The sequence below is a fragment of the Saccopteryx bilineata genome, chromosome 5 (assembly GCF_036850765.1).
Source record: "Saccopteryx bilineata isolate mSacBil1 chromosome 5, mSacBil1_pri_phased_curated, whole genome shotgun sequence".
NCBI classification, from domain to species: domain Eukaryota; kingdom Metazoa; phylum Chordata; class Mammalia; order Chiroptera; family Emballonuridae; genus Saccopteryx; species Saccopteryx bilineata.
In genome coordinates this window covers 265696789-265720649 of record NC_089494.1, presented here as the reverse complement: position 1 = coordinate 265720649, position 23861 = coordinate 265696789, and the positions used below count along the sequence as shown (strand labels likewise).

The 23861-nt window shown below is 60.6% G+C and overlaps 1 protein-coding gene across 4 annotated transcripts in view; it reads left to right on the top strand.

Moving 5' to 3' along the window:
* UVSSA (UV stimulated scaffold protein A) overlaps window positions 1–23861 on the top strand; it is a 32776-nt gene continuing 8915 nt past the window's right edge. Inside the window, exons 1-13 of one of the 4 annotated variants that reach the window (XM_066233776.1) lie at window positions 1–19; window positions 993–1092; window positions 2119–2449; window positions 3116–3236; window positions 4037–4357; window positions 5355–5467; window positions 5574–5702; window positions 12612–12732; window positions 18004–18148; window positions 18586–18711; window positions 19193–19376; window positions 19788–19899; window positions 22472–22646. In XM_066233776.1, the coding sequence (XP_066089873.1) occupies window positions 995–1092; window positions 2119–2449; window positions 3116–3236; window positions 4037–4357; window positions 5355–5467; window positions 5574–5702; window positions 12612–12732; window positions 18004–18148; window positions 18586–18711; window positions 19193–19376; window positions 19788–19899; window positions 22472–22646 (1976 nt within the window). In that variant the 5' untranslated portion in view covers window positions 1–19; window positions 993–994. Of the gene's footprint in view, window positions 20–64; window positions 1093–2118; window positions 2450–3115; window positions 3237–4036; window positions 4358–5354; window positions 5468–5573; window positions 5703–12611; window positions 12733–18003; window positions 18149–18585; window positions 18712–19192; window positions 19377–19787; window positions 19900–20148; window positions 20277–22471; window positions 22647–23861 lie in introns of those variants that run through there. The other 3 variants (XM_066233773.1, XM_066233774.1, XM_066233777.1) reach the window with 3 other exon arrangements.

The following is a 23861-nucleotide window of genomic DNA, read 5'->3' as shown; positions in this document are numbered from 1 at the left end:
GCGCGCCGCCGGAGCCAAGGTGAGCCAATGTCTGTACCGATCTGGGGCGCGTGACAGGAGGCGGGACCTTCGCCGGAAGGGGCGGGGTGAGGCGAGCGACCTGGTGGCGCGGTAGGTTTTGTGGAGGCTCCGTCGCGGGGTCCGAGAGCGAGTTCCGCCTCGGGGGCCGCAGGTAGCGGTGCGGCGGGTTCCCGGCCGTCTCTCCGCCTCTCCTGGCGACGCCGCCTCTTTTCCCGCCGGGACGCCCCCGCCCTGCTTCCCGGGACGCTCTCCCATCTTCATTTCCTCCCGAGACACCGCTTCTTTCCTCCTGCCTGGGACGCCGGCCACGTCCGCCCGCGAGGGCCCACGGGCGGCGGGACGGCTGGGGCGCTCCGAGCCCGCTGCCGAGTGGGTGCCGAGCCGGCCGCCGTCCAACGCTCCTTCGTGGAACGCCCCCCGTCCCCCGAGCACACGGGCCCGCCGGTCCCTCCTTCCACCGAATCGAGCTGAGCTCCGCAGCCAGCCGGTCCCCGGGCCGCCCTTCCTTCCCCGGCTCGGGCCTCCCGAGGGCGCCGTCAGCGCACACCCGGCCTCCGCGGGAAAGCGCTCCGCAGCTCGCTCGCTGTCTCCGGAAGCGGAGCCTGGTGCGTCGCGAACGGACAAGATCGGCACGGGGAGAGGTGCCCCCATACATCCGGGAAAAGCTAACTTCAACGCGGACGTTCTGTCCTCTCCCCGAACGCGCGCACCGCGTCTCCCACTCCGTGATTGTCGACCTCCAGACTTAACGTTGTCCTGTTTATCGCCCAAAACGCCTCGTTGGGCTGGCGGGGAACATCACCTTGAGTGGCTCTATGGCAGCATCCCGGAAGTCATCTCCCCGGGGCCGGGGAGGAGGTCCCCAGCCCCGCCCAGCTAAGGGTGGAGCTCCGGAAAGGAGTGTTGCTGTGAACTGAGCTGGGGCAGAACTAGGTGGTCCCCTTAGCGTCTCTGCCTTCTGTTGTTTCTAGGTATGGATCAGATACTTTCCGAGTTGGTAGAAGACCTCACAACCTCGGGAGAACCTCAGTTGAATCCTGAGAAAATGAAGGAGCTGAAGAAAATCTGCAAGTATGTCCGTCCTAAGGTTCAACGTTTCATGGTGTCGCCAGCCCAGCAAATTTCATGCCACCCCTGGGAGATTGTGGGGCTTCCCCTGGGGCCAGGCATATACCTCACCTGCATATATCCCAGCCCTCCACAGTCGCCTCTGCTGCAAAAGATCCCCCAAAGGAAGACGTCTAGGGTGTTACCCCAGATCCCTGCGGTGTTCTGAGGCAGTGGTGGTGTTGGGGTGTTGGGGGGAATATGTTAGGACTGTGGTTGTCTTTGTCTCTCTTCACCCCCAGTGTGGGTTTTGGAGCCTGTCCCTTGAGTGTACATATGTGATGTAGAGATGAGTGTGCACCTGCTCCTTTACTGTCAGGATATGTGGCAGAGGAAGGTGAGAGGTCACAGGTGGGCAGGTCACCCCTTGGTGTGCAGCACTGTGTGTCTACCGCACCCTGCTCTCCCACTGCAGACAGCTGAGCCGGGAGGGATCTGCTGGGAGCCTCACAGATCCTGGGAACACAAGCTGAGGTGTGCTGATCATCCTTCCTGTGTTTGCACAACAGGAGAGCTTAAGGGGTTGCTTGAGTGATGAAGATCTTAACATTTTGACAAAAATCTCAGCTCAGAGAAGGTTTCACTGTACGCCCAAAAACCCCTAAACAGCCACGGCTTACAGGGCAGGGGTGGCACTTTAGTCTGTGTGTGCTGCAGCTACTCCGCTGAGGCAAAGCCAGCGAGGACGGGAACGGATGTGCAAGGCTGTCCCAGAGAAACCTTACAGGCACCGACACTGAAATCTTGTATAATTTTCATGTCATGAAGTATTACTCTTTTGTTTCACCCATTTAAAAATGTAAAAACCATTCTTACGGTTTTGTGGGTTTTACAGAAACAGGCAGGGACTGGGTTTGGCCACACGAAGGGGAGAATGAGGACTGGGAGAGGGTGCGTGTCCCTGCCACTTGTGAATACTGTCTCCACTCAGCGTTTAACTACCGTGCCCTCAAGCATTGGGCGCTTGCTAAGGACAGCTGGCATCCCCAGGTCCTCGGAGGAGCAGTTGAGCCACACCTACCACCTGCTGATGGCCCAGCTGAGCCAGGAGCACGCCGAGATCCGCCTCTCCGCCTTCCAGATTCTGGATGAGCTCTTCGCCCGGTCTCACCTATTCAGGGTGCTGGTTGTGTCCAACTTCCAGGAGTTCCTGGAGCTCACGCTGGGCACTGAACACAGGCGACCCCTGCCACCCCCCAGGGAGGTGGCCCAGAAGCTGAGGCAGGCGGTCATCCTGGCTGTCCAGCGGTGGAACGAGAAGTTTGGCGCAGCCTATAAGAAGCTCGCTTTGGGCTACCACTTCTTGAGACACAGCCAACAGGTGGGTTGGCCTTGGCAGTGCCAGTCTATCTTGGTGGATAGACTTGCTTAGACCTTTGGCTGCTGGGCCAGGGTTGTGGACCAAGCAGGCCTGAGACAACGAGTAAGTGGGGGTCGGGCTCAGGAGCCAGGAGGAGCAGCTTTGGGCGGAATCTGGGAATTCATCCCTGGGTGTGGGTGGAGCTGAGCCTGTGGGCCTGGTGCCTGCGGGTGTACCTGTGACAGGAAGGACAGCGAGACTCAGCTTCTCAGATCAGCCCTTCTCGATGCGCTGGCACCCTCGGAGTCCACCCCTTGCCTACACTATTTGTTCATCCAGGCCCCTCTCCTACTGTCCCTGCTCTTGGCCTGTGGGTACTGTTTCTCCCGCCACAAGTCGGGGATCTAGGCTTAGGTGGTGGCCTCAAACCCCCAGGTCTGGCCAGCAGCCGCCCTTCCGTGCTGACAGGCGCGAGCATCCCTCCCCCTGTGGCACATTTGGGACCGGGGTTTTCTCACCTGGCTGTTGGGAGGTGCTGCTGGCTGTGCTCCTTCCAGGGACCCAACGTGTAGTCTGTGTGTCCCTTGTGTTTTGAACACTGACCGGAGGGCTCCTGAGGTTGGGCCGTGTGCTGGTGTGTGTGTGTGATCTGTCTAGTTGGGTCTCATCTTCATCTCAATTTTCCAGGTTGATTTTCAGGACGTGAATGCGAGGACGCTGGCGGAGAGAAAGCGAGAGGAGGAGAAGCAGAGGCATTTAGACAGAATCTACCGGGAAAGGTCCGAGCAGGCCGTGCGGGAGATGGAGGGTGAGTCACCAGGACCCGGCCGGGGGCAAGGGAACAGCAGGTAGGCAGACCAGCTGGGCAGTGACCCCCGCCCTGTCCTGAGCAGCAGCTGGAGGGGCCCTGCGGGCCGCACAGGTCTCTCCTGCACCTTGGTGGTAATGCTGGCAGTGACGCCGACGCACCTTGCTGGGCAGGGGGATGAGAAGTGCATCTGATGGGTCTGTAGTCAGCTTCACTTCTGCATCTCCTGACCTCGTTTGCCCTTGCCAACCCCTCGCCCAGCTCCAGTATTTGCTTTCTGCCAGCCAGGGTGCAAGGAGCGGGGAGGTGGCCCAGCCTCAGGCACTTCCGGGAAGGCCACGCCTGGGAGAAGGCTCAGTGCAGGATGCTGGGACCCAGGAAGGAAAGCCCTGGCAGGGAGTGGGTGCAGGTGCGTTCAGGCTGGGCAGCTGGGGCGTGGCAGGTGTCCCCATGGCCCTCAGCTGGCTGCTCTCTCCCCCAACTTATGCTCGTGGCAGTGAGTCCCAGTGTACTCACAAACGCGCCAGGGAATGGCCATTGCAGCCCAAGACCAGACCCGTGGAGTCACCAGGACGTTGGGGGGGATGGCTCTGTGGCTGCCACTGCCAAGCAGTCCGTCCAGCAGTTACAGAACCTCAGCTGACACTTGAGGCCAAGGCACTGGGCTTTGCTGGTGGGGAGGCCAGGCTGCAGGCAGCTGAGCTGCGGCTGGATGGGCCTCCCGCAGACAGTGGGCCCTGCCTCTGGAGGGCGGTGCTGTCCTGTGATGTGAGCAACAAGCAGCTTCTTGGTTTCCGCAGAAATGTCTGAGGAAATCCAGGGCTGCCTTACCGAGGTGAACAACTGCTTCCGGCTGCTGGTGCCCTTTGACTTGGGGTTGAGCTCAGGGGCCACTGGGGCCCCTGGTGTATCTGAGGGTACTCGTCGCCTGGCCAGTGCCCCTGACTTTGGAGATGAGGAACAGCCATGCTGCAGCAAGACACTGCCCGCCTGTACCGGCCGCCTGCCCCAGGCCCCCACAGGGGCTCCCTCGGAGGACGAGGACAGCGACCTGGAAGAGTTTGTGCGGCACCATGGACTGGGCTCCCACAAGTACACGCTGGATGTGGCGTTCTCCTCAGGTAGCATGGCCCCTGCGGCCGCTCAGGCTCTCCTGCACGCCGCCCTGCCCCGCCCCGCACAGGCCGCTGTCCAAACCAGGCCTCTTGGCCACAGCTCCTTGGCCACAGGCCCTCCTGACAACTCAGACTTCTTGGGGCTGTGAGCAGAGCAAGGACCCCTGTTTGGAGTTAGGCTGTGGGTCCCAGGGCTTTGCTTTGCAGCCCTTGTCGTGACAAGCTGGCAAGGTAGCCAGGGTGCCCCAGGAGTTCCCGGGGCGGCTGTGGTCTGCTGCCCAGCCATTGGGTCAGAGTGGCCCCCAAGGCCTGGGAGAAAAGTGAGATGGGGAAATGGCTTCTCACCACATTTGCAGTGATAGAGGTGGTGTCACTGAGCCCAAGTGGCCCTGGCATCCCCGCCTTGAGGTTTTCCTTCGTGCCTGACCCTGGGCCCAGTTTTCTCACTGGCGCCCTGATGTCTTTGTTGGGTGTGGGTGGGGTTGGGGCCCTCCAGGTATGTTCCCAGGAGGAGGGCAGCCAGACTCGTAGTTACAGGAAGTCCTGGCCACCCGCTGACACTCAGCCCTGCTAGCTCCAAGAAGCTGCCCACCTATGTCTAGGGGTCAGGGGCTGGCTGCGTGTGGGAGGTGGGATTGCTGTCGGGTGACAGGGTGCAGGGAGGAGCAGAGCCCACTGAGGGGTCAGGGGGTGGCTGCGTGTGGGAGGTGGGATTGCTGTCGGGTGGCAGGGTGCAGGGGGGAGCAGGGCCTCCCCTGAGCACCCCCTGAGGGGTCGGGGTGGCTGAGGGGGTGTCTGTGTCCCGGAGAAGCTATGGAGGTGTTGGGCCCGGTGTGTGGTATGGAGAGAGTGTTGGGTTAGGATGAACTCATAAGGCAACCAATCTCCTTGGGAGTCAGGTTTGGGGTCCCAGGTGGCCTGTGGTGGGGGTGGGAATAGGGGGAAGTGCAGGTGACCTGTCTGGGGCTCCTGGTCCTTCTGGTGACCCTGCACATCTCCGTAGACAGCTTGAGGGTGCAGGAGGATGAGGACAACTCAGCAGTCATCCAGTCAGCCCAGGACACGCTCAGGCTCATTCAGAACAAGCTCCTCCCGGCCGTGTGCTCCTGGGTCCAGGTGAGGTGTGCAGGGAGTGCCAGGCAGGGGGGCCTGCCACGGGGCGGGCGGGCATGCGTCTGGGGGAGGGTGCCTACTGCCACGTGACGCGTTGCCCTGCTGGCAGCTGTTCACTCGTACAGGGACACACGGAGGGCGCTTAGAGGCCGCCATCAGCCTGAAGGCGGAACTGGAAACTGCCCTGAGGAGATCCCGGGAGCTGGACATCGAGCCTGAGGGGCCGCGCCGGAGAGAGGCGAGTGCGGTGGTGGCGTGGTCCCAGTGGGGAGGTTGTCCTGTGGTCTGAGGGGCCGCGCCGGAGAAGGGCGAGTGCGGTGGTGGCGTGGTCCCAGTGGGAGGTTGTCCTGTGGTCTGAGGGGCCGCGCCGGAGAAGGGCGAGTGCGGTGGTGGCGTGGTCCCAGTGGGAGGTTGTCCTGTGGTCTGAGGGGCCGCGCCGGAGAAGGGCGAGTGCGGTGGTGGCGTGGTCCCAGTGGGAGGTTGTCCTGTGGTCTGAGGGGCCGCGCCGGAGAGAGGCGAGTGCGGTGGTGGCGTGGTCCCAGTGGGAGGTTGTCCTGTGGTCTCAGCTCAGCCCTCTGAGCGGGACCTGCAGGGCTCCAGAGCATTCGAGTTCCTCTCTCCCTGGGCCTGTCGGTGAGGACAAGGCTGCCTCAGGCCCTCCCCTGGGGTGGGAGGCAGTGGGCTGTGAGCTCTGGCTGAGATTTTGAGCCGTTGAGCGCTACCTTCTGTCCTCGGCTCTGTGGAGTGTGCAGCCCCTGGGGACCAGCAGAGGGCGATCTTGTCTTTCTCCCTCGGAAACGGTCAGTGGGGCCAGACTGGGCCCAGGGTGCTGAGGAGTGAGCTGGCCGTGTCTGCTGGTGTGGCCCTGTGAGTGTGGGCTCGCTGATTCCTTTCAGAGGGTCTCTGTCAGCACCTCGACCGCCTCCGAGCTCGTGTCTGGCTCGATGTCTTGCTGGTAGAAACCTGGGAGCTGCCCTCAGGCATCTGTGGGATGATGTCCAAGGTGGGAGGCATGGAGTGTCCCGGCCTGGTCGTCCAGTGGGGCAGCAGCTGCAGACCGCTAGCAGCAGGACCGGGCTTTGGGGTTGGGAAGCCGTTGGTTGAAGAGATGCCACTATCCATCCTGAAGGCTGGAGGGCAGGCCAGGTGAGGTGCTGACCCGGAGGTTGAGTGTCTGTTACTTGGAGACACAGTAACCGAGGTGGGCACCGTGCATGCTCACGCCGGCCGTGGAGGGCCAGAGGGTCTGATTGAAGTGCCGGGAGGAAGCGGGCAGGCACGTCGGTGCACCTGTCTCTGCCTCTGTCGGTGACACAGACGTGCTCCAGAGCTGACGTAGAAGGCGCTGCGCTGAAGTCCTCAGAGACAGTGCTCATTCCTCCAGGCTGTAGATGGAGCGATTGGGCCACGGGCTGAGTGGCAGCGCCCTGCTCAGGTGAGCGCCGTTCCCAGAATAGACACACGCTATCTGCACATCTGCTCCCGTTCTGCGCAGGCGGCCGCCAGCAGCCTGGTAATTAGAAATGAGGGTCGCATTGTTCTTGTCCGGTTCTCATGTAAAATGCCTGGGGTTACATCCCTGACTTTGGTACCTCCCCACTTAGCTCGGGTCCTGGCTGCACAGAGAACAGGCTGAGCTGGGTGCTGACTCAGCAGGTGACTTCAAACATGTGAGGACTTGTCACAAATGTGTGAGACTGAAACAGAGAGGGCGCTTCTGGTTCCAGTGACCACAAGGCCAGATGCTGGACGGGGTGGGAGCTTGTCCCTAGAAGGTCCCGGTGCCACACTGAGGCAGCAGGTGCCTCTCTTTGATTTCTTTGTGTGGCCAATGATTTGTTTTTCCCTTTTGAATAGACTTCTCATCTTCTAAAAATATTTAAGTCAGTTTTGCATGACCAGTGGTGGCACAGTGGTTAGTGTCAACCTGGGACACTGAAGTCCTAGGTTGGAGACCCCGAGGCCACCAGCTTGAGCACAAGGTTGCTGGCTTGAGTGTGGGGTCATAGACATGGTCCCATGGTCACTGGCTTGGCTTGGCTGCCCCCCCCCCCCCCCAGTCAAGGCACATATGAGAATACAATGAGCAGCTAAGGTGCTGCAACTACGAGTTGACCCTTTCCATGTCTCTCCCTTCATGTTTGTTTCTCTCTTCCTTTCTTGTGGAAAAAAAAAAGTTAAAAATATTTAAGCCAGTCTAAATAGGTTTAACTGTTTGCTTTATAGAGTGCTTCGCCTGCATTCCGTTTGGGAGCTGGCTGGATAAATCTCACCCAGATCGATAGGAAGCATCATTGGGGAGATTTAGTTTCCAGCCTGGCTGTGCTCGGGCAGGGGTGATAATCCATGTGGCTGCATCCGTTACACTGATAAACATCCTTTGAAAACTTTTAAATTGCCTGCTGTTTAATTATGTCGCTAAGACCACAGGTTATTCTGTGTTGTGTAATTAACAAAATAGTAGAATCCCACTAACCAGTAAGCCAGAAAAAAATTATTTCAAGCATCAGTCTATTTAAACTCTCAGCAGTGGGGTTTTATACAAAACATTGGCTAGTTGAAACGGCTGAAAGACCCACACAGATGCCCTTGTTCTCACCCGTCAGCGGGCTGGTGTGGCAGCTACAGGGTCTTAACGGCAGCACCTCCCTGCCCATCCGCTGGGCTCCACGTGAGGTTTTCTGGGTCGGGCAGCTCTGAGCTGGGCCCTGCGGGCCGGGCTTCCTGTAGGTGAAAAGGACAGCAGGGGAATGAAATGTTGGATGCGTCAGGCTCCCCGGGAAACAGGGAAACTAAATCAGCAGCGTGGGGACCTTGTACTCGGCAGGGCCAGTAAACAACCTCCCTGGTGATGTGGTCCCTTCCATCATGCCGAAGGCCGGCCTCTGCCGCCCCAGGGGCTGAGAGCAGGGAGGGTCTGCGCCCACGAGGACTGGGGATCAGCTCAGCCAGGCCTCCCCCTCTTCTGTGCAAACACCTGCCTTACCTCGCCGTCCCCAACACCCTCCCCGGTGTCCCTGTAAATCTGAGAGCAGCTCCACTGGGGCTTGTGTGGTGGCCCCATTCTACAGGTGGGGAGACTGAGTCGGGCAGTCCTGTGAGCCGTGCCTTCCTCTCAAGGCTGGGTCATCCAGGGACAGTGCCACCCGCAGTGTCACAGGGCTGGAGTCCCGCCTCCAGAGCACTGAGGAGGCCGGGCTGAGCAGGGAGGGCGTGATTCCCGAACCCAAGCTTGCGTTCCAGGCTGGATGTGCCACCCAGAAGCGATTGTGCTCCATTCCGAGCAGGAGCCCAGGGGCACCTCTGACTGGCTGCGGGCTCTAGTGCACGCCCAGTGTGGTCTCCGGAGAGGAGAGCTGTTTATCTGGACCACACACAGGCTTGGGCACCCACCCGTCTCTCGGGCTGCCATCCCGCCTCAGGTCTGCCTGCTGCCCCCTCCCCCAGACCTCGCGGAGCTCTGGACCCCAGCCTCAGCCTCACCCTAGAGATGGACCTCCAGGTGGTGGCGGCCTCCCACCCCAGCAACCAGACGGGGCACTGGAGCGGCTCCCACAGCAAGGCCTGCTCAAAGCTCACTCCTGCTGCGGGTCAGTAGGACCAGAAAGGGAAGGGACAGCCCTTCTCGGACGGGGCGGCTCCTGACACCAGCTTCTCCGATCCTCCTTCAGGAGGGGCACGTGTCCCATGGCTGGTCCAGGCAGGCTTTGGGGTCCTTGTGCTTGCCATGGTCAGCCTGCCCGCGTCCTCTGCCCTCTGAAGGTGCTTTGCAGCCCAGATGCTAGATAGCGGCTGGGCTGGGCAATTTGCACGGCCTTCAGGGAGGGCATTAGCATATAAATAGCCACCGGATGACGGCCATCACAGCTGAGCACGTTTAATTTTTAGTTTATAAGAGAGAATGGGGTTTTAAATGCATAGCCATCAAGCGCTGAGAGACAAATGCAGGTGGGAGCTCACTTGTCTGACGAGGGCTTACATCATTTTTTTTTTAAAAGGGAAACACACATAAACTGAACAAAAGTGATTTCTTGGGTGAAAAGTAATTGAGATTGTGCTCCAAGTTAATTAGATGGTACGAAATTTATTTAATGGTCCCAGCTGTATCTCGGGCACAGGGTGGCGGGCGGCAGACCGCTCCAGTGCGAAGCCGCTCTTCCCGTCCCTTCTCAGATAATTAGTAACCGCTACCCGACTTCTCTAAACTGATTGCATTATATATTTTAGCCATTTTACTGCTTATTTAATTGTGATTGTAGAGGCTCATTTTTCTAAATCCTTTTAACTGTGGGTGAGAATCAGTTTGTATAAAGCCAGCCAAGGCCGAGGCCTCCTTTGGGCCTCCCAGCCCCCGGCGGGCTGACCCCCCTGGAGGGCCAGTCCAGAGTCCTGGCCGGCTCCCAGAGCCTCATAAAGCACAGGAGGCATCTGCTGGCCACGGGGGTGACTGCCTGCTTGGGCCCCACCTGTTAGGGGACCTCGTGACCGAAAGGGGGCCAGGTGTGCTCTCACCGCGGTGAGACAGCTGCTCCAGGGAGTGACCAGGTTACATGTCCAACCCATTTGGAGTGTGACCTGCCTTTAGCCAGTGCCGCCTCAGGGTGTGTCCTCTTCCCGGGGTCCTGAGTGCCCTTGACCCCTGCTCTGCTCTGCCCTCAGTGCTTCTTCTCCCCTGGCTCAGTAGTGGCTTCTGACCCCATCTCCGACCTGGGACCTTGTGAGGCCATCTCTGCTGCCCTGAGCTGCTGGACTAGCCCCCAGGAGCTCGGGTGCAGGCCTTTTCTTTCCCGGCTGTGCTGGTTCCTCGGTCTCGGGAGGGCCGCCCAGCCCGGGAGGCGGTGCTGCTTTTCTCTGAGCAGGCACTTGGTGGCATGTCCACGAGCAGGTCACAGGAGGGCCACGCAGGTGTCTTGGCAGCCGTGACTTCCTGGGGAGTTTTCTAGCTTTCTCTGGCACAGCCACCTGGAGTCGGACACACGGGCTCACTGTGCCCGTTGAGCTCACCTGTGACCTGACACCGTTCGGTGGGAGCTTCTGAGCTGAGTGTGCTGTCAGCTGGGAGTCCAGCTCCGCGACGCAGCACGGGAGAGCTGGTCCATGATGGCGAGGCTCTGGCTGGGGACCTGGCCGCAGGACTGCAAGGGGGACAGTTCTCACAGGCTCAGCCCTCCCCCCGCCCCCGGTGCGTTGACAGAGGACGTGCATCCCTGCACACGGGTGCCCCTCTCCAGCCTCTTCTGTGCTGATTTAAGAACAAAGGGCCCAGGGCTCGTGTTTAATGACAGGAAAAACACTTTTAGTTGGGGGGGAGAAGAAGGTGTGATTCTTAATAGTTAACTAAGCAGCTAAATATTTTTTAGGAAATGGAAATTTAATAAAAGTCCCTGGTGAAATTCGATGGTGGGAGCAATAAGCATAATATTTTATGAAAATGACCCCCATATTTAAAACCTGGCATCTATGTTATGCATTGTAGCCCCGGTCGGTCAGCATCTACCTTTTAGAAAATTAAAACACATAAATTCTGTTTAGTGTGTGATGCGCACTGCACAGGCCGGGAACCGTGATGCCGGAAACCTTGGGCTGCTTTCCACCTTTCATAAATTCCTGGGGAGATTCTATACAAAAATAATTTTCAGGTTCGTGGCTCATTGTTATTCAAACGTGATTGATTGTCGTCATTTGCTCAGCTCGGGAGTTAAGTGCCCCTGTCATTTCCAAAGAGTATAATTGGGACGTTTCACAGGTCAGCGGTGGAGACAGGCTTCCCTTTTGATCAGTGTTAGACTGATAACAAAAATTACAGTTTCCAGTGATTAATGTCCCCGCACCTCAGACACAGGGCTGCAGGCCAAACCCAAACAAAGTGCATTTGCATCTGATTATGCCTCTGGGGTGGCGGAAGCTCCTCCACCTGCAGGTGCTGCCACCAACAATCTGATGTCCTGGGGGCAGCCTAGTGGCTGGGCTGGTGTGGGGCCGCCCCCCTGTGGTCAGTGTGGCTGTGGGAATGTTTTCAGAAGCCAGGGCCTGTGTCGGATGGTCCCGTTTTCTGAGTTTGCTTCTGACCGTCTTACCGGCTCCGTCAATGGCGTTGGTCTGATGGGCCCCCTTTCGGGCCCTTCCTGCAGTGGCAGCCAGGTGGTGTTGCCATTCTGGGGGCAGCGCCTGCTGCGTAGGGCAGGGTCCCTGGGCAGTTGCTCTGGCCTGAGGGCCGGCAGCAAGAAGCAGAGCCCTGGTGTGGCTGCGCCGCCCCAAGTGTTTCGAGATGGTAGGCAGGGAGCAGGGGGCTTTTGGGTGCCTCCCACTGTGCCCCTCAGGAGAGTCCATGGCAGTCGATGCTGTGGGATAAGGGGAGATGGAAGAGGAGGCTGAGCTGGCCCTGGAGGGTTTTCTGAGCAGGGCTGGACTGGATGTGGCCCTGGCACGTTGCTGTGTGTGCATGGCCGTTGGTCACCCTCCGTGGAAGGCCCTCCTCCAGGAGGACCCTCGGCCTGCCTGAGATGAGCCCTCCCTGGGCGGGGGCCATGCCGCTCCCACTGCGCTGGGTGCTGCCCAGGAAGAGGGCGGGGGGCGGGGTCCGGTGCCCCCCCCCCTCCCCCCCGTGCAGTTCCCAGGCGGTCCTCCTCACCTCCAGCTTAGTGTCAGGGACCCCACCACACCCACCTGCAGGTGGCCTCTTCCAAAGCACTTTCTTCGGTGGCTTTTTACCATTGTTAGGAGCAGAATATTTCAGAAGTGCTGTGGTCACGTCCTCACCAGCCAAGGCCCAGGTAGGGGTCTTGCCCAAGAACAGGGCGCGAAGCTTCTGCCCAGCTGTGGCCAAGCCTGGAAGGAGGGGCTGTCTCCTCAGTTCAGAGGGCCTTGCCTTTCTCGGGTGAAATCTCTGCGAGAGTTTGAAGTGGTGCCTATGCGCACATGTCAGGGCCTCGGGCAGCCGGCAGCTCACGTGTCGAGGTTTGAGCTCTGGCCTCAGGTTGGGTGCGCAGAGCTGGTGGTTTTAGGAGTGAGGGGGGTCGGCTTGGGGATGGTTCACTGTGTTCAGCCTAGCGACGCTGGCACCCCAGTTTGGAAGGAGAGCCCCACAGGGGCCCAGGAAACATCAGCCTCTACGTTGTTTCACACAGGGTGGGGGGTGTCTCCTCAGATGGAGGCCCTGAGGGATGACGATGATGATGATGATGACGATGACGATGACGACTTTGTGGAGGTCCCTGAGAAGGAAGGGTACGAGGCCTGCGTTCCTGACCACCTGTGGCCTGAGGATGGTGAGTGGGGGGCGGGGGCACTGGGAGGAGGTCCCACTCAGACCATGTCCCTCAGCTGTGGCTGTGGGTGGCACTATGGAGCCGCTTTCACTGAGACCCTGTCATTATCCTCTTGTGCCCTGGGCCCTCCCTGAGGATTCCTGACACCACTGCCTGTGGGTGCAGCCAGGTGTTCACCCAGAGCAGGACCTCCGAGGCCCTGCACTGACCTCCCACGGGTGAGGGGCAGCCCTGCTGCGGACGAAAGGTCTTGGCCTCGGGACTGAGTCCAGGGGTAGACGGGTGTCCCAGAGCAGAGTGAGGGTCCTATACTTAGGAGGGGTTGGCGGGCCTGCCGAGTGAGGTGGGAAGGAGTCTGTGGCAGTGGCTGCTGCCTCTGCCTCTTGTGGGTGGGGGGTGGCCTCCCCCACAGTCTTCAGGCTCCCCTGTTCCTCGAGTGCCATTTCTCAGGCACCACGAGTAAGGTGGCATCCCTCCCGACCCGGGGAGTCAGACCCAGTGTCTGGACTTGGGCGACGTCGACCTCAGGAAGTGCAAACCTGTCTGTCCCAGGTCCTTCCTGTCTGGAAGGTTTTTCTTTCCTCAAAACCCTCTACACGTCTGCATCCAAGGACTGCGCTCCCCCAGGGAGCGGGGGTGCAGGCCCACATCAGGGTGGCTGCGCACGGTCCAACTCACATCCAGAGGAAGCAAGTGACAGCGGGGCCCACGGCTTCTGTGGAGAAACAGACCAGTTTGAACGGGAGTGTGTAGTTGAAACGTGATGTGTTCAGAGAACTTACACAGTTGGACACTCAGGTGTGAAGAAATGACCCATTACGGGTGTCACATTAACACAACCAGCTCTCAACAACCCTTCATGTGCCTAGTCCCTGTTTATACCATGTGACCCCTCTCTGGGTGGTCCCTGCCCTCCAGGGCCCCAGCCGGGGTCGGGACTAGCAGGTCTCCCTCGGACCAGTGGGCTACGCCCGCTGCTGATCTGACCCTGACCTTGGGCCAGCGGTCTCCCCACACCTACAAGGCACCTTGGAGGGGCTTAAGCTATACACTGGGTGCAGTGACTGCCTGTTTGTTCCCTGGGTGGTGCCCAGCAGAAGCCTGGCCAACCTGGAGGCCTCACATGCCCAGGTCAGCACAGTGGGCAGAGGGCAGGACTGCAGGGAACAGCCTGCTTCGCCTGCAGCCACTTCTCCAAGTTTCTGCAGTCACAGAGCCCAGTGGCCAGCAGCCCTGCCTTAGTGCCAGCTCAGGGCCAGCGGTCTTGTCTGCCCGGATCTCCTCGGGCCTGCATGCCACTCCTGCCTTCCTCTGACTGGGCCAGGTTCCCTGCAGAGGGCAGAGTCCCTCTGAGCCCTTGGCGCTGGGCTCTGGCAGTGCCGTGGCCCCTTGCCAGCACGTGGCTGTGCACTGACAGGGTGGCGTGCAGCGCCTGGCTGTGCGGGAGCCTCACAGGGAGGCAGAGGCCCCTCGCTTCCTGTCTGGACAGCTCAGGGCGGGCTGCGATCGTGAGGTGACGGTGGCTGACGTCTGGGCCAGGTGCCGGTGGTTGATGTCCTCTGACTGGGTGCAAACAGGTGGGTGGTGGAGGGCACTGGCAGCCCAGGGTCCCAAGTGGGCCCTGCTCTGAGGACCAGGTGGGGTCCTGTTCTGGGGTCCTGCTCCACCTCATCCCAGAAAACGGGGGCCGCTGAACACCTTCCCTCGGGGAGCCCCGTGGCTGCAGGCGGCGTGGGAACCCACAGTCAGTTCATAACGCGGGTCCGTATCCGACACGGCACTTCCATTACGTGCAGGCGGGTGTGTGGCCGGCTCAGCCCGAGCCCACGGCAAGGAATCGCGAGCCCTCTCATTTTCTCTGAATTTTCACGGAGGGGCTTTTATCTTCCCCTTAATCCTGCCGTCTGTCAGGACAGTAATCTCTTTCTAAATTTACATTTTAATTACAAGGCCAGCTGAACTAGGTAAAATCAATAGTGTCAGGCAGGAGGCTAACTTCGCACGAAGCCCCAGCCTCTCCATTTCCTGCCATCGACCGGTCCCACCCAGCCTGCCTGAACGCCCTGGGCCAGCCGGACCCCTCGTCCATTCAAACAAAGGGAGATTTGGGCATTTTTATGATTCTTTCTAAAAGCCACCATGGGAATATTTGTGTGCCAAAATCCTGTGCTTGAGTCGGATGCCCACGGGCGGTGGTGTGGCCGAGATGGGTCGGTGGTTGGGACGTGGGCTCCTTTCTGATGGCCGAGTTCTCCCTGAAAACTGCCGGCCGGGGTATGTCTGCTTTCTGGGCTCTCACTTTGAGAGTGTGTCAGCGAGATTGATTTTCTACCACAATGTGAAAATGGTGGGGGTTTTTAGTGCCCTGAGTATTTACCCTGCTCTAACATGCTTACCCATCTTTTTAATGGTTTAAAACAACAAATCAATGAAAAATATATTTCATTCTTGTAACTCAGGAATTCTCATATTGATCTTTGGCTATGACTGTATCCACCCAAGTTCTAGCATTTACTTACCAGCCTCTTCCTCCTGTGTGCCTGGTGCACGGGCTCGTGCGGCCTGACCTCGTGTTCTGACGACGCACAGTCGGAGCCCCGAGTGGGTCTGTGGGTGCTTCTGTCAGCTGGGCGGGGAGACTGCTGGGGATGCCGCAGGGCCGTGCCTCCTCCTCAGTGCTCCCGGGGCCACGTGGCTGGTGGACCCGGTCACCTCTAAGTGGCTCTGTCCTGTGTGTCCCACTCTCAGCATGGGGCCCCAAGAGTAGGGCAGAGTGCAGGGCTCAAAGGGCATCTGGGGTGGGGGTGAGTAGGGGTGGGGCAGACGTCTTTTGTGAAAGGCTTGTGGGCCATGCCCAGCCTCTGCGGCAACTGCTCACCTCTGCTCACCTGGCCAGTCTCTGCTTACATCTGCCCTCTGCCTACCTGTGCCATCCCCTGCTCCCCTGTGCTGTCCTGTCCTCCGCTCACCTGTGCTGTCCTGTCCTCCGCTCACCTGTGCTGTCCTGTTCTCTGCTCACCTGTGCAGTCTTCTGCTCACCTGTGCTGTCCTGTCCTCCGCTCACCTGTGCTGTCCTGTCCTCCGCTCACCTGTGCAGTCTTCTGCTCACCTGTGCTGTCCTGTCCTCCGCTCACCTGTGCTGTCCTGTCCTCCGCTCACCTGTGCTGTCCTGTCCTCCGCTCACCTGTGCAGTCTTCTGCTCACCTGTGCTGTCCTGTCCTCCGCTCACCTGTGCTGTCCTGTCCTCTGCTCACCTGTGCAGTCTTCTGCTCACCTGTGCTGTCCTGTCCTCCGCTCACCTGTGCTGTCCTGTCCGCTCACCTGTGCTGTCCTGTCCTCCGCTCACCTGTGCTGTCTTCTGCTCACCTGTGCTGTCCTGTCCTCCGCTCACCTGTGCTGTCCTCTGCTCACCTGTGCTGTCCTGTCCTCCGCTCACCTGTGCTGTCCTGTCCTCCGCTCACCTGTGCTGTCCTCCGCTCACCTGTGCTGTCTTCTGCTCACCTGTGCTGTCTTCTGCTCACCTGTGCTGTCCTCTGCTCACCTGTGCAGTCTTCTGCTCACCTGTGCTGTCCTGTCCTCCGCTCCCCTGTGCTGTCCTGTTCTCCGCTCACCTGTGCTGTCCTGTCCTCCGCTCCCCTGTGCTGTCCTGTCCTCCGCTCCCCTGTGCTGTCCTGTCCTCCGCTCACCTGTGCTGTCCTGTCCTCCGCTCACCTGTGCTGTCCTGTCCTCCGCTCACCTGTGCTGTCTTCTGCTCACCTGTGCTGTGTTCTGCTCACCTGTGCTGTCTTCTGCCACCCTCTGTGCAAGCCACACAGACAGCACGAGCAGGTGAGTGTGGCTGAGTGCTCTGCATAGAAGCAGGCGGAATGCCAGATTTGTGCTCCGTCCCTGACCACAGTCTAAGCCTGCCAGGCACTGAGGGACGGGTTGTGTCAGGCTGGCCTGCTGCCGAGAGCTACCCCTGCGGCAGAGGGGACCCTTCTGGCAGCTGGGTCTGTCTTCGTCTTCCCCATCCCTACCCAGCTCCCTGTCCGGGAAGCTCTCCCCATGTCCAGTGTTGATGCCTGTCAGTCCCCGCCTCTCATGTTGCTCGTGACCCTGCAGGGAGACGGTGGGCAGAGGAGTCTGGCAGCACAGCCAGTTTGCATTCAGGGGAGTGTGTGGGAGCAGGTGCTGCAAGTGCCCATGTCTGGGATGCCAGCTGTTCCGGGTTCCCTCGACTGCCCTGTGGCTGAGGACACCGTCTGGGAGACACGGGGACTTCAGAACTGTGGTCTCCTCTCCTGGGTACCTGTCAGCCTGCATGTGCTTGGCATGGGTTTCTCAGTGTGAAGCCTGTGGTGCTGCTGGGGTGCTGCCTCCGACCTTCCCTGGAGCCAGGACTGTGCTTGTCCTGTCCAGGCCTCACAGGGCCCTGCGGAGAGGCAGGGTCGTGCTGACCTCACCGCCTCTCCCAGGCGGCTCCTTCCAACCAGAAGCTGGTTTCTCTCTGTTCTGTCCGGTGCTGGCTGTGAGCTCAGCTTTCCTTTGCTCCTGGGTGCATAGTGGACCTTCTCTCCTTCTCTCCTTCATCTCCAGCCCTCGTCAACTGTTTGAAGAGGGTTTCACCCAGGCGACAAATTTAAACTAATTGTGCCTGTCTTTGATTTGTTTAATTATCTGTGGCCGTACACGTTGGGCCGTGGCTGGTTGCTTGTTTTCCACACTCTTTTTGATTTGCTGTTTTGCTTTTTCCTTTTTCTATCTTTATCTGCTAGAGTAGCTTTTCCTCTTCTGAGTTTAAAATATTTAGTAGACTAAAAAAATAAAAAGGCTCCCTAGTTATGAAAGGTTCACACCTAGACTTGCTGTTCACTGTTAGCTTCTGTAGTTGACCAATGTCTGCACGTCCCCACACGGGGTGGTGGCCTGGCTTCTGGGCATAAGCCAGTGCCCAGGGGCTGGTGGTGTGGTTGAGGCTAGCCAGCAGGGCTCGGGAGGGCAGTGGGCTTCGTGGTGCTAGGGACGCTGGCCTGCAGAGGTCAGGGGTGTGTTGGCCTTGTTCGAGGCGCTGTCCTGTGGGACGTCAGTGAGCTGCCCGCGTTGTGGCTCCAGCTGGCTGGTGGCAGGGCAGGCCCTCCGTGGACTGCAGCCATGGGCTCTTGGAGGTTTCAGCCCATTATTCACATGTGTGCTACCTCCTGACCACGTGGTCACTGATTTTCCCGCCTGTGTCCGTCTCGGGGAAGAGCGGGAACAGTGGCCAGGGGCAGACACGTGTGTTTGTTTCAGGGCTGGAGAAGGACCCAGCTGCACAGCGCTCACAGGCGAGGACGAGGATGAGGAGGGACGAGGAGGCCAGCGACCCCACCTCTGCTGCTGCCCAGCTCCACCGGCTCCGGGGCCGCGTGCCCCCAGCTCCGGGCCCGAGTTCCAGGTGACTCACCGTACCCCATCGCGGCCCGAGCATGGCCTGCCTCCCCGGGCTCCCAGGTCGCTCCGGTTCCTTGCAGGCAGCCCTGGTGTGCGGCCCGGCCGGGCGGACACTGGCCAGCACCTGTGCCCGGGCAGGGTCAGCAGGAGCAGGCCGGGGATGTTGAGGCTCTGGGTTTGAGGGACAGACGTCAGGGCACCCAGGCCCAGAGTGAGGACCGCAGATCCAAGGCCAACTCCCTGTGTCATTTCCTGGGGACAGTGGGAGCTAGACTCCTCACACAGGGCCTCAGCGCTGCCCTGGAGACCAGCCCGATGTGGTAGAGGACACTGGTCATATATGCTGACCCTAGGTCCAAGCTTGGGAGAGGGAGCAGTGGGTGGCTGTGACTGGCCTAGGTGTACGTGATCAGAGCATCAGTTCTGTTGTGGTCCCCACAGGGCACCGCTGGGACCGGAGGAGGCCAGGAAGCTGGCCACAGAGCAGGCCCGGGCACCCATTGTGCCCTTTGGGGTGGACTTGTGCAACTGGGGCCAGGAGCAGCAGGCGGTCGGGAAGGTCCTCAGGTGAGTGCAGGCGTGTCTGGTCCCCGTGGCTGCCCCTCCCCTCACCCGGCAGACACGCAGCGTGCCGGCCTGGCTGTGCTCGCGTCCTGCTCACGCCTTATGGAGCTTGTCCCGAATCTGTTGCTCCCTGGGGAGATGTCCTGTGTCGTCCTCCCAGATGGCTGGGTGCCAGGGCCCAGGGCACTTCCCGCTGCCCTCACCCTCGGACCCCCAAGTTGGCTCAGCCTGGGGCTCTGGAGGAATTTCTAGGAAAGGGACCGCAGACCAGGCCGTGGGTCTGTGCCCTTGTGAACCCTGGAAGGGAGCGTGTCCCCTCGAGGTCCAGGCCAGGCCCGCGGGCTCCACACGATCCCCGCTCGGTACCTTCTCACCTTATTTCAAGGTGCCTGTGACCGGGCCCAGACCCGGTGGGACCTGCCGCCCAGGCCGCCTGTCCAGGTGGTGCCCCTGCGAGGGCTCTGACCGCCTGGCTCTGTTGCAGAGCTGAGTCTCAGCATCGCTTCTGGAAGCCCAGTGAGGTGGACGAGGAGGTGGAGAGCGCTGAGCTCTCCGAGGTGCTGCGGAGCCGCCGTATCCCCTTTGCGGGGCGGTTCGAGCCTGTGCAGCACCGGTGCCGCGCCCCCCGGCCCGACGGCCGGCTCTGTGAGCGCCAGGACCGGGTGAAGGTGAGGCGGCTGCAGCCGGGGGGTGGTGGTGGGGGCTGCAGGCCTGGGGGGCTGTGCAGCCTGAGGGCAGGCCTGGTGGCTGAGATCAGGGTGCACTGGATGGTTCTTCCTTGTGGTGCACTCGTCCTGGCTGCAGCGGTCTCTTAGTCACTGGGTGGTGCCTGAGCCGCCGTCCCAGTGGTGCTGTGTGTGGGCCCAGGCAGGGCTCCTGGGCTGGTGCCTGCGGCTCCCCTCTGCCTGCTCTTGGCTGGGCCTGGGCCGGGAAGGGAGGTTGCTTTGGCCAGACGAACTCAGGTGCCAGGCGCCCCTTCACCCGCTCTGTGATGGCAGCACCCTAGAGTCCTTTCTTGGGGTGGGTGAAGGGCAGGTGACAGACACACAGAGGCTGATGGACACTCCTCTTTGCCACAGTGCCCTTTCCATGGCAAGATTGTCCCCAGAGATGACACAGGGCGGCCCCTCCACCCAGAGGACCGGGCCCGGGAGCAGAGGCAGCAGCTGCAGAAGCAGGCCGGGCACCCAGGTATGCGCAGGGGCCAGGCGGGGGCGGGCACCTTGTTGGGACAGCCAGGTCCCAGCAGTCACCAGGGAGGTCCATGTGCACTTCTGTGTGCGATCCCCTGGTGCTCCAGCTGGGTGATTTGGGGACCATGCTGTCTGCAGGTCTCACGGGTGCTTTGATGGGGGATGTGGGCACACCCCACTGCCAGAGCCCCACCTGCTATCACTGGTTTGGTTGTGTTCTGGGTTATCAGTCATGTTTTTTAAGCAGGTGAAGGAACCAAGGCAAGAAAAGTCAATTGGCTGAGCCCATGTGCTTAGAGGAAGCCAGCTCGTTTCTGCTCCTCACGTCTGCTGTCTGGCTCTTGTCAAGCCCCGCCCCTCCTGCTGAGCCTGTGGTGTGTGTGCACACGCATGTGCAGGGTGCGTTTTCTGTGCTCACACAGTGTGTGCTGCACGTGGTGTGTGTGCTGCCTGTATGTGGCGTGTGCGTGGTGCGTGTTATGCATGTAGTACGTGTGCAGTCTGGATAGAAGTGAGGGGGCGCTGTGGAGGGGGCTGGGTCTCCAGAGCACTGCTTGGGGTCCTCCTCAGGGCTCCCCATTTTCTGGCCATGGAGCCAGTTTCAGATCGCGTAGCCAACGGGCTGCAGCCTCCTGAACACCACTGTCAGGACAGTTCAGGGAGCTTGTCTTGTCACAGTGTGTCAGCATGGAGTTGTCACATGCCACGGGCTGGCAGCCCCTGGTCCCCCAGTGGGCCCTGACCAGCAGGGCGGCTGGTGACATGCAGAAGTGGCTGTGACCAGCTGAGCAGCCCGTGGGCACACTCAGTGCACTGGGGTCTGGAGGTCCTGGCCATTCCAATGCACTGTGTCCCCAGAGCCTGAGGAGGCAGAAGGCATCCGTGTCGTGAGGGCAGCACTGGCTGGCGTGTGGGGTCCCAGCCAGGCTGCTTGTCATCATTAGTGGGGTGTTTTCCTTTGTCCTAAGAGACAAAGATTAGACTTCGGCCTGATACCGAGGTCGGTGCCAGGCCCCTGGCCCTGGAGGGGCAGGAGGGCCGGCTGCTCATCCGCCAGGCCTCCCGGTGGTGCACACTCAGGGGCAAATTAAGAGCCTCTTTTTTGTGTCAGCTCTGAAGAGTATCTGGTTCTCCAGCCCGCGGTGACTTGTTAACAACAGGTATGGGCTGCGGCCGCAGGCCGGCCTGGCCAGTCAGATGTGAAATAGCGTCTCCTCACTAACTACAGTATCGATCCCGCCTCCCTCGCAGGCGGGCAATTTTCTCTTCCCGGCGCTCAGCCCGGCGACAATGCAGCGAGCTCCGGGCCGTGCGTGCGCAGGAAGGCCGTGCGCGGCAGCTATTGATTTTCTTCAAAGGCTTTTAAATTGCTCCTTCATTTTCCTGAGATGCCCATTCCATCTCGAGCCGGTGCTGCGTTTTCCCGTTGTGTTTAAACAATTGCTCCATTCACTGGGTTCCTAAACTGTGACGCCTTCTTATTACTGGGAGATAAACTGTTTAGACAGTTTTCCTTAATCTTGGATTAATCGTCTCTGTATCTGAGCTGTGCAGCCCCGTTTTCCTTCACTTCAAAAAATCAGCTCGGGGAGGCCTCGCCATCTGTCTGTCTGAGGCGCGTGGCTTCTCCCCACGCCGGACGTGCCCGGCTCACAGGGCTGCGGGTTCCTGTGTGCGTGGTGGGTGCCGTGGGTCTGTGGGGTGCCCAGCACCCTCCCATGCTGCGGGTTCCCGTGTGTGCGGCGGGTGCCATGGGTCTGTGGGGTGCCCAGCACCCTCCCGAGGGCCGGGGTCTCTGTGGGTCTGGGTGCGTCAGGGGTGCTGGGCTGTCGTTCCTGACTGTGTAGCCTTCCAGGCAGGCCTGGGTGGACCGATGCCCATCTCTCAGGGACTCCCACGTGTCTCTTCAGAACAGACCAGCCTCCACCGGGGACGCAGAAGCAGGAGCCAGGGCGGGAAGTAGCACTGAATCTGGCACTGGTGGGCCAGAGCTGGAGCTTTGGCCTCTCACCCCAGTGCCTGCCCCCTGCCCTGGGCTGGAGCCCCCGTTAAACAGAGTTCCTGCCAGCCCTCTGCATGAGCACACTGGCCTGCGACTGGGCCACTTCTGCTGCCCGACTGGGCCTTGTCCTGAGGACATGTCAGAAAGAGCAGGCTGTCCAGTCAGCTGATGCCTTCATTGCTGAGACCTGTGGCCAGGTGACCTTTGGGCCAATACAAAGAAAGCCCAGTGTGCCTGATCTGTCAGCTGTGGCCACCCTGCTGTGCACACCCCTGACTAGCAGGCAGGTCAAGCCCATGGTTGGGGGCCTGGTGGGGCCTCGTCCAGCCTGGAGGTCAGGAAGCGGCCTGTGGAGGGCGCCATGCCCTGGCCCCGCTCTGCCCGGGCTGTGTGGCACGGTGTCTTGGGGGTGTGGGTGTTGGGGAGCATCTCTGCCTGCCCTCAGCCCAGGGGAGCAGCCAGCAGGCTTCCCTGCCAGCCCTGTGTCGTGGAGGGCGGGCCGCGTGGGCCGGGGAGAGGCGCTGTGGTTGGTGCCAGGTGTTTTCTGAAACGCAGAGTCTATTTGCAGACTGGCAGGATCCTGAGTTCATGCGCGACGTGGAGGCGGCCACAGGGGTGGATCTCGGCTCCTCCAGGGCGGGCAGGAAAGGCAAAGGCAAGCGGAGGAAGCACCCGGGCCTCACCGACCTGAAGCAGCAGGCCAACACCACCCGCACCCGCATCGCCAAGAAGATCTTTGCTAAGTAAGAGCCCCTCCCCGCCCTGGGCCTGGGTGCTGGTGCAGCTCCCGGACCTCCTGAGGCCTCCTGGCTCCCTCTGCTCTGCGTCTCTTCCTGTGACCGCCAGGCCCGGGCAGATGGGTTCTCCCGGCCAGCGAAGGGGGGACAGGCTGTCTCCCCCCGTGCAGAGCAGCCTGCTCTGCCCTTGCCCGCTGACTCGTGGTCAGTGCCCAGGGAAGTCCACTTGTGACTTCAGGGAGGCCAGTTATCTCCAAGTCTGGAAGGACATGGTCCCTGGGCAGGTCTCAGCCCCAGCAGAGCTTGGCCAGTTTCACCAGGACAGCGGACACTTGATGTGCTGCTCTCACCGCGACTCGGGGTCAAGGGGTCAGGGCATCTCTCTGGCCCAGCTGGACTCCCTGGCTGGTGGGACCTGGGCAGGACCCGAGGAGAAAGGCCACCAGCCCAGCAGCCCACCGCCCAGGCTGCTGCTGTGGACTGCGGGAGACTCCCGCCGAGCTCACGGGGCTGCCAGGAGGCATCTAGGACCTTGTTCAGGAAACCGCATGAGGCTGCTGCCCCTTCTCAGGTCTGTGCTGAGGCCCCGCGGGTCCATCAGGAAGGCCTCTCACGTGGCCCCTGGGAGGCTCAGCTCAGCGTCCCAGGCAGAGGGGCCCATCCTGACCTGGCCAGTGTTGCTGTGAACCCATCCAGTGGGGCTGGACCAGAAGGCAGCTTCCTGTGGCCGTGTGCCGCCCTGTGGGCTCGTGGCTGTTGTGTCTTCCAGTGTCCAGAGGAGGGTTCAGCCCCTGAGCGCTCCAGGCGTGAGGCTAGTTTCCCGTGGATCAGCCAGTAGTAAAGGGCACCCTGGGTGCTGACCCGAGGAAGTGTCCTCCCTGTATCCTCTGTGGGGCCCAGGACTGGCTCCTTGAAGCAGCTGTGTGGCTGGAGCTCTCCCTGCAGGAGGGCCGTGGGGATAGCCCACGGATCGGCGTCCAGCAGTCACTGCTTCATGGCCTCAACGGCTCCTTCCTAGGCACAGGCCCACTGAGGCCAGACCCCACCCTCACAGAGGCCGGGCTGGGCGGGGACGCCATGAACTCCTCGGGCCAGACACCAGCCTCACAGTGGCCGTTCTTTTTTATTTTATTTTTTATTTTTCTGAAGTTGGAAACGGGGAGGCAGTCAGACAGACTCCCGCATGCGCCTGACCGGGATCCACCCGGCACGCCCACCAGG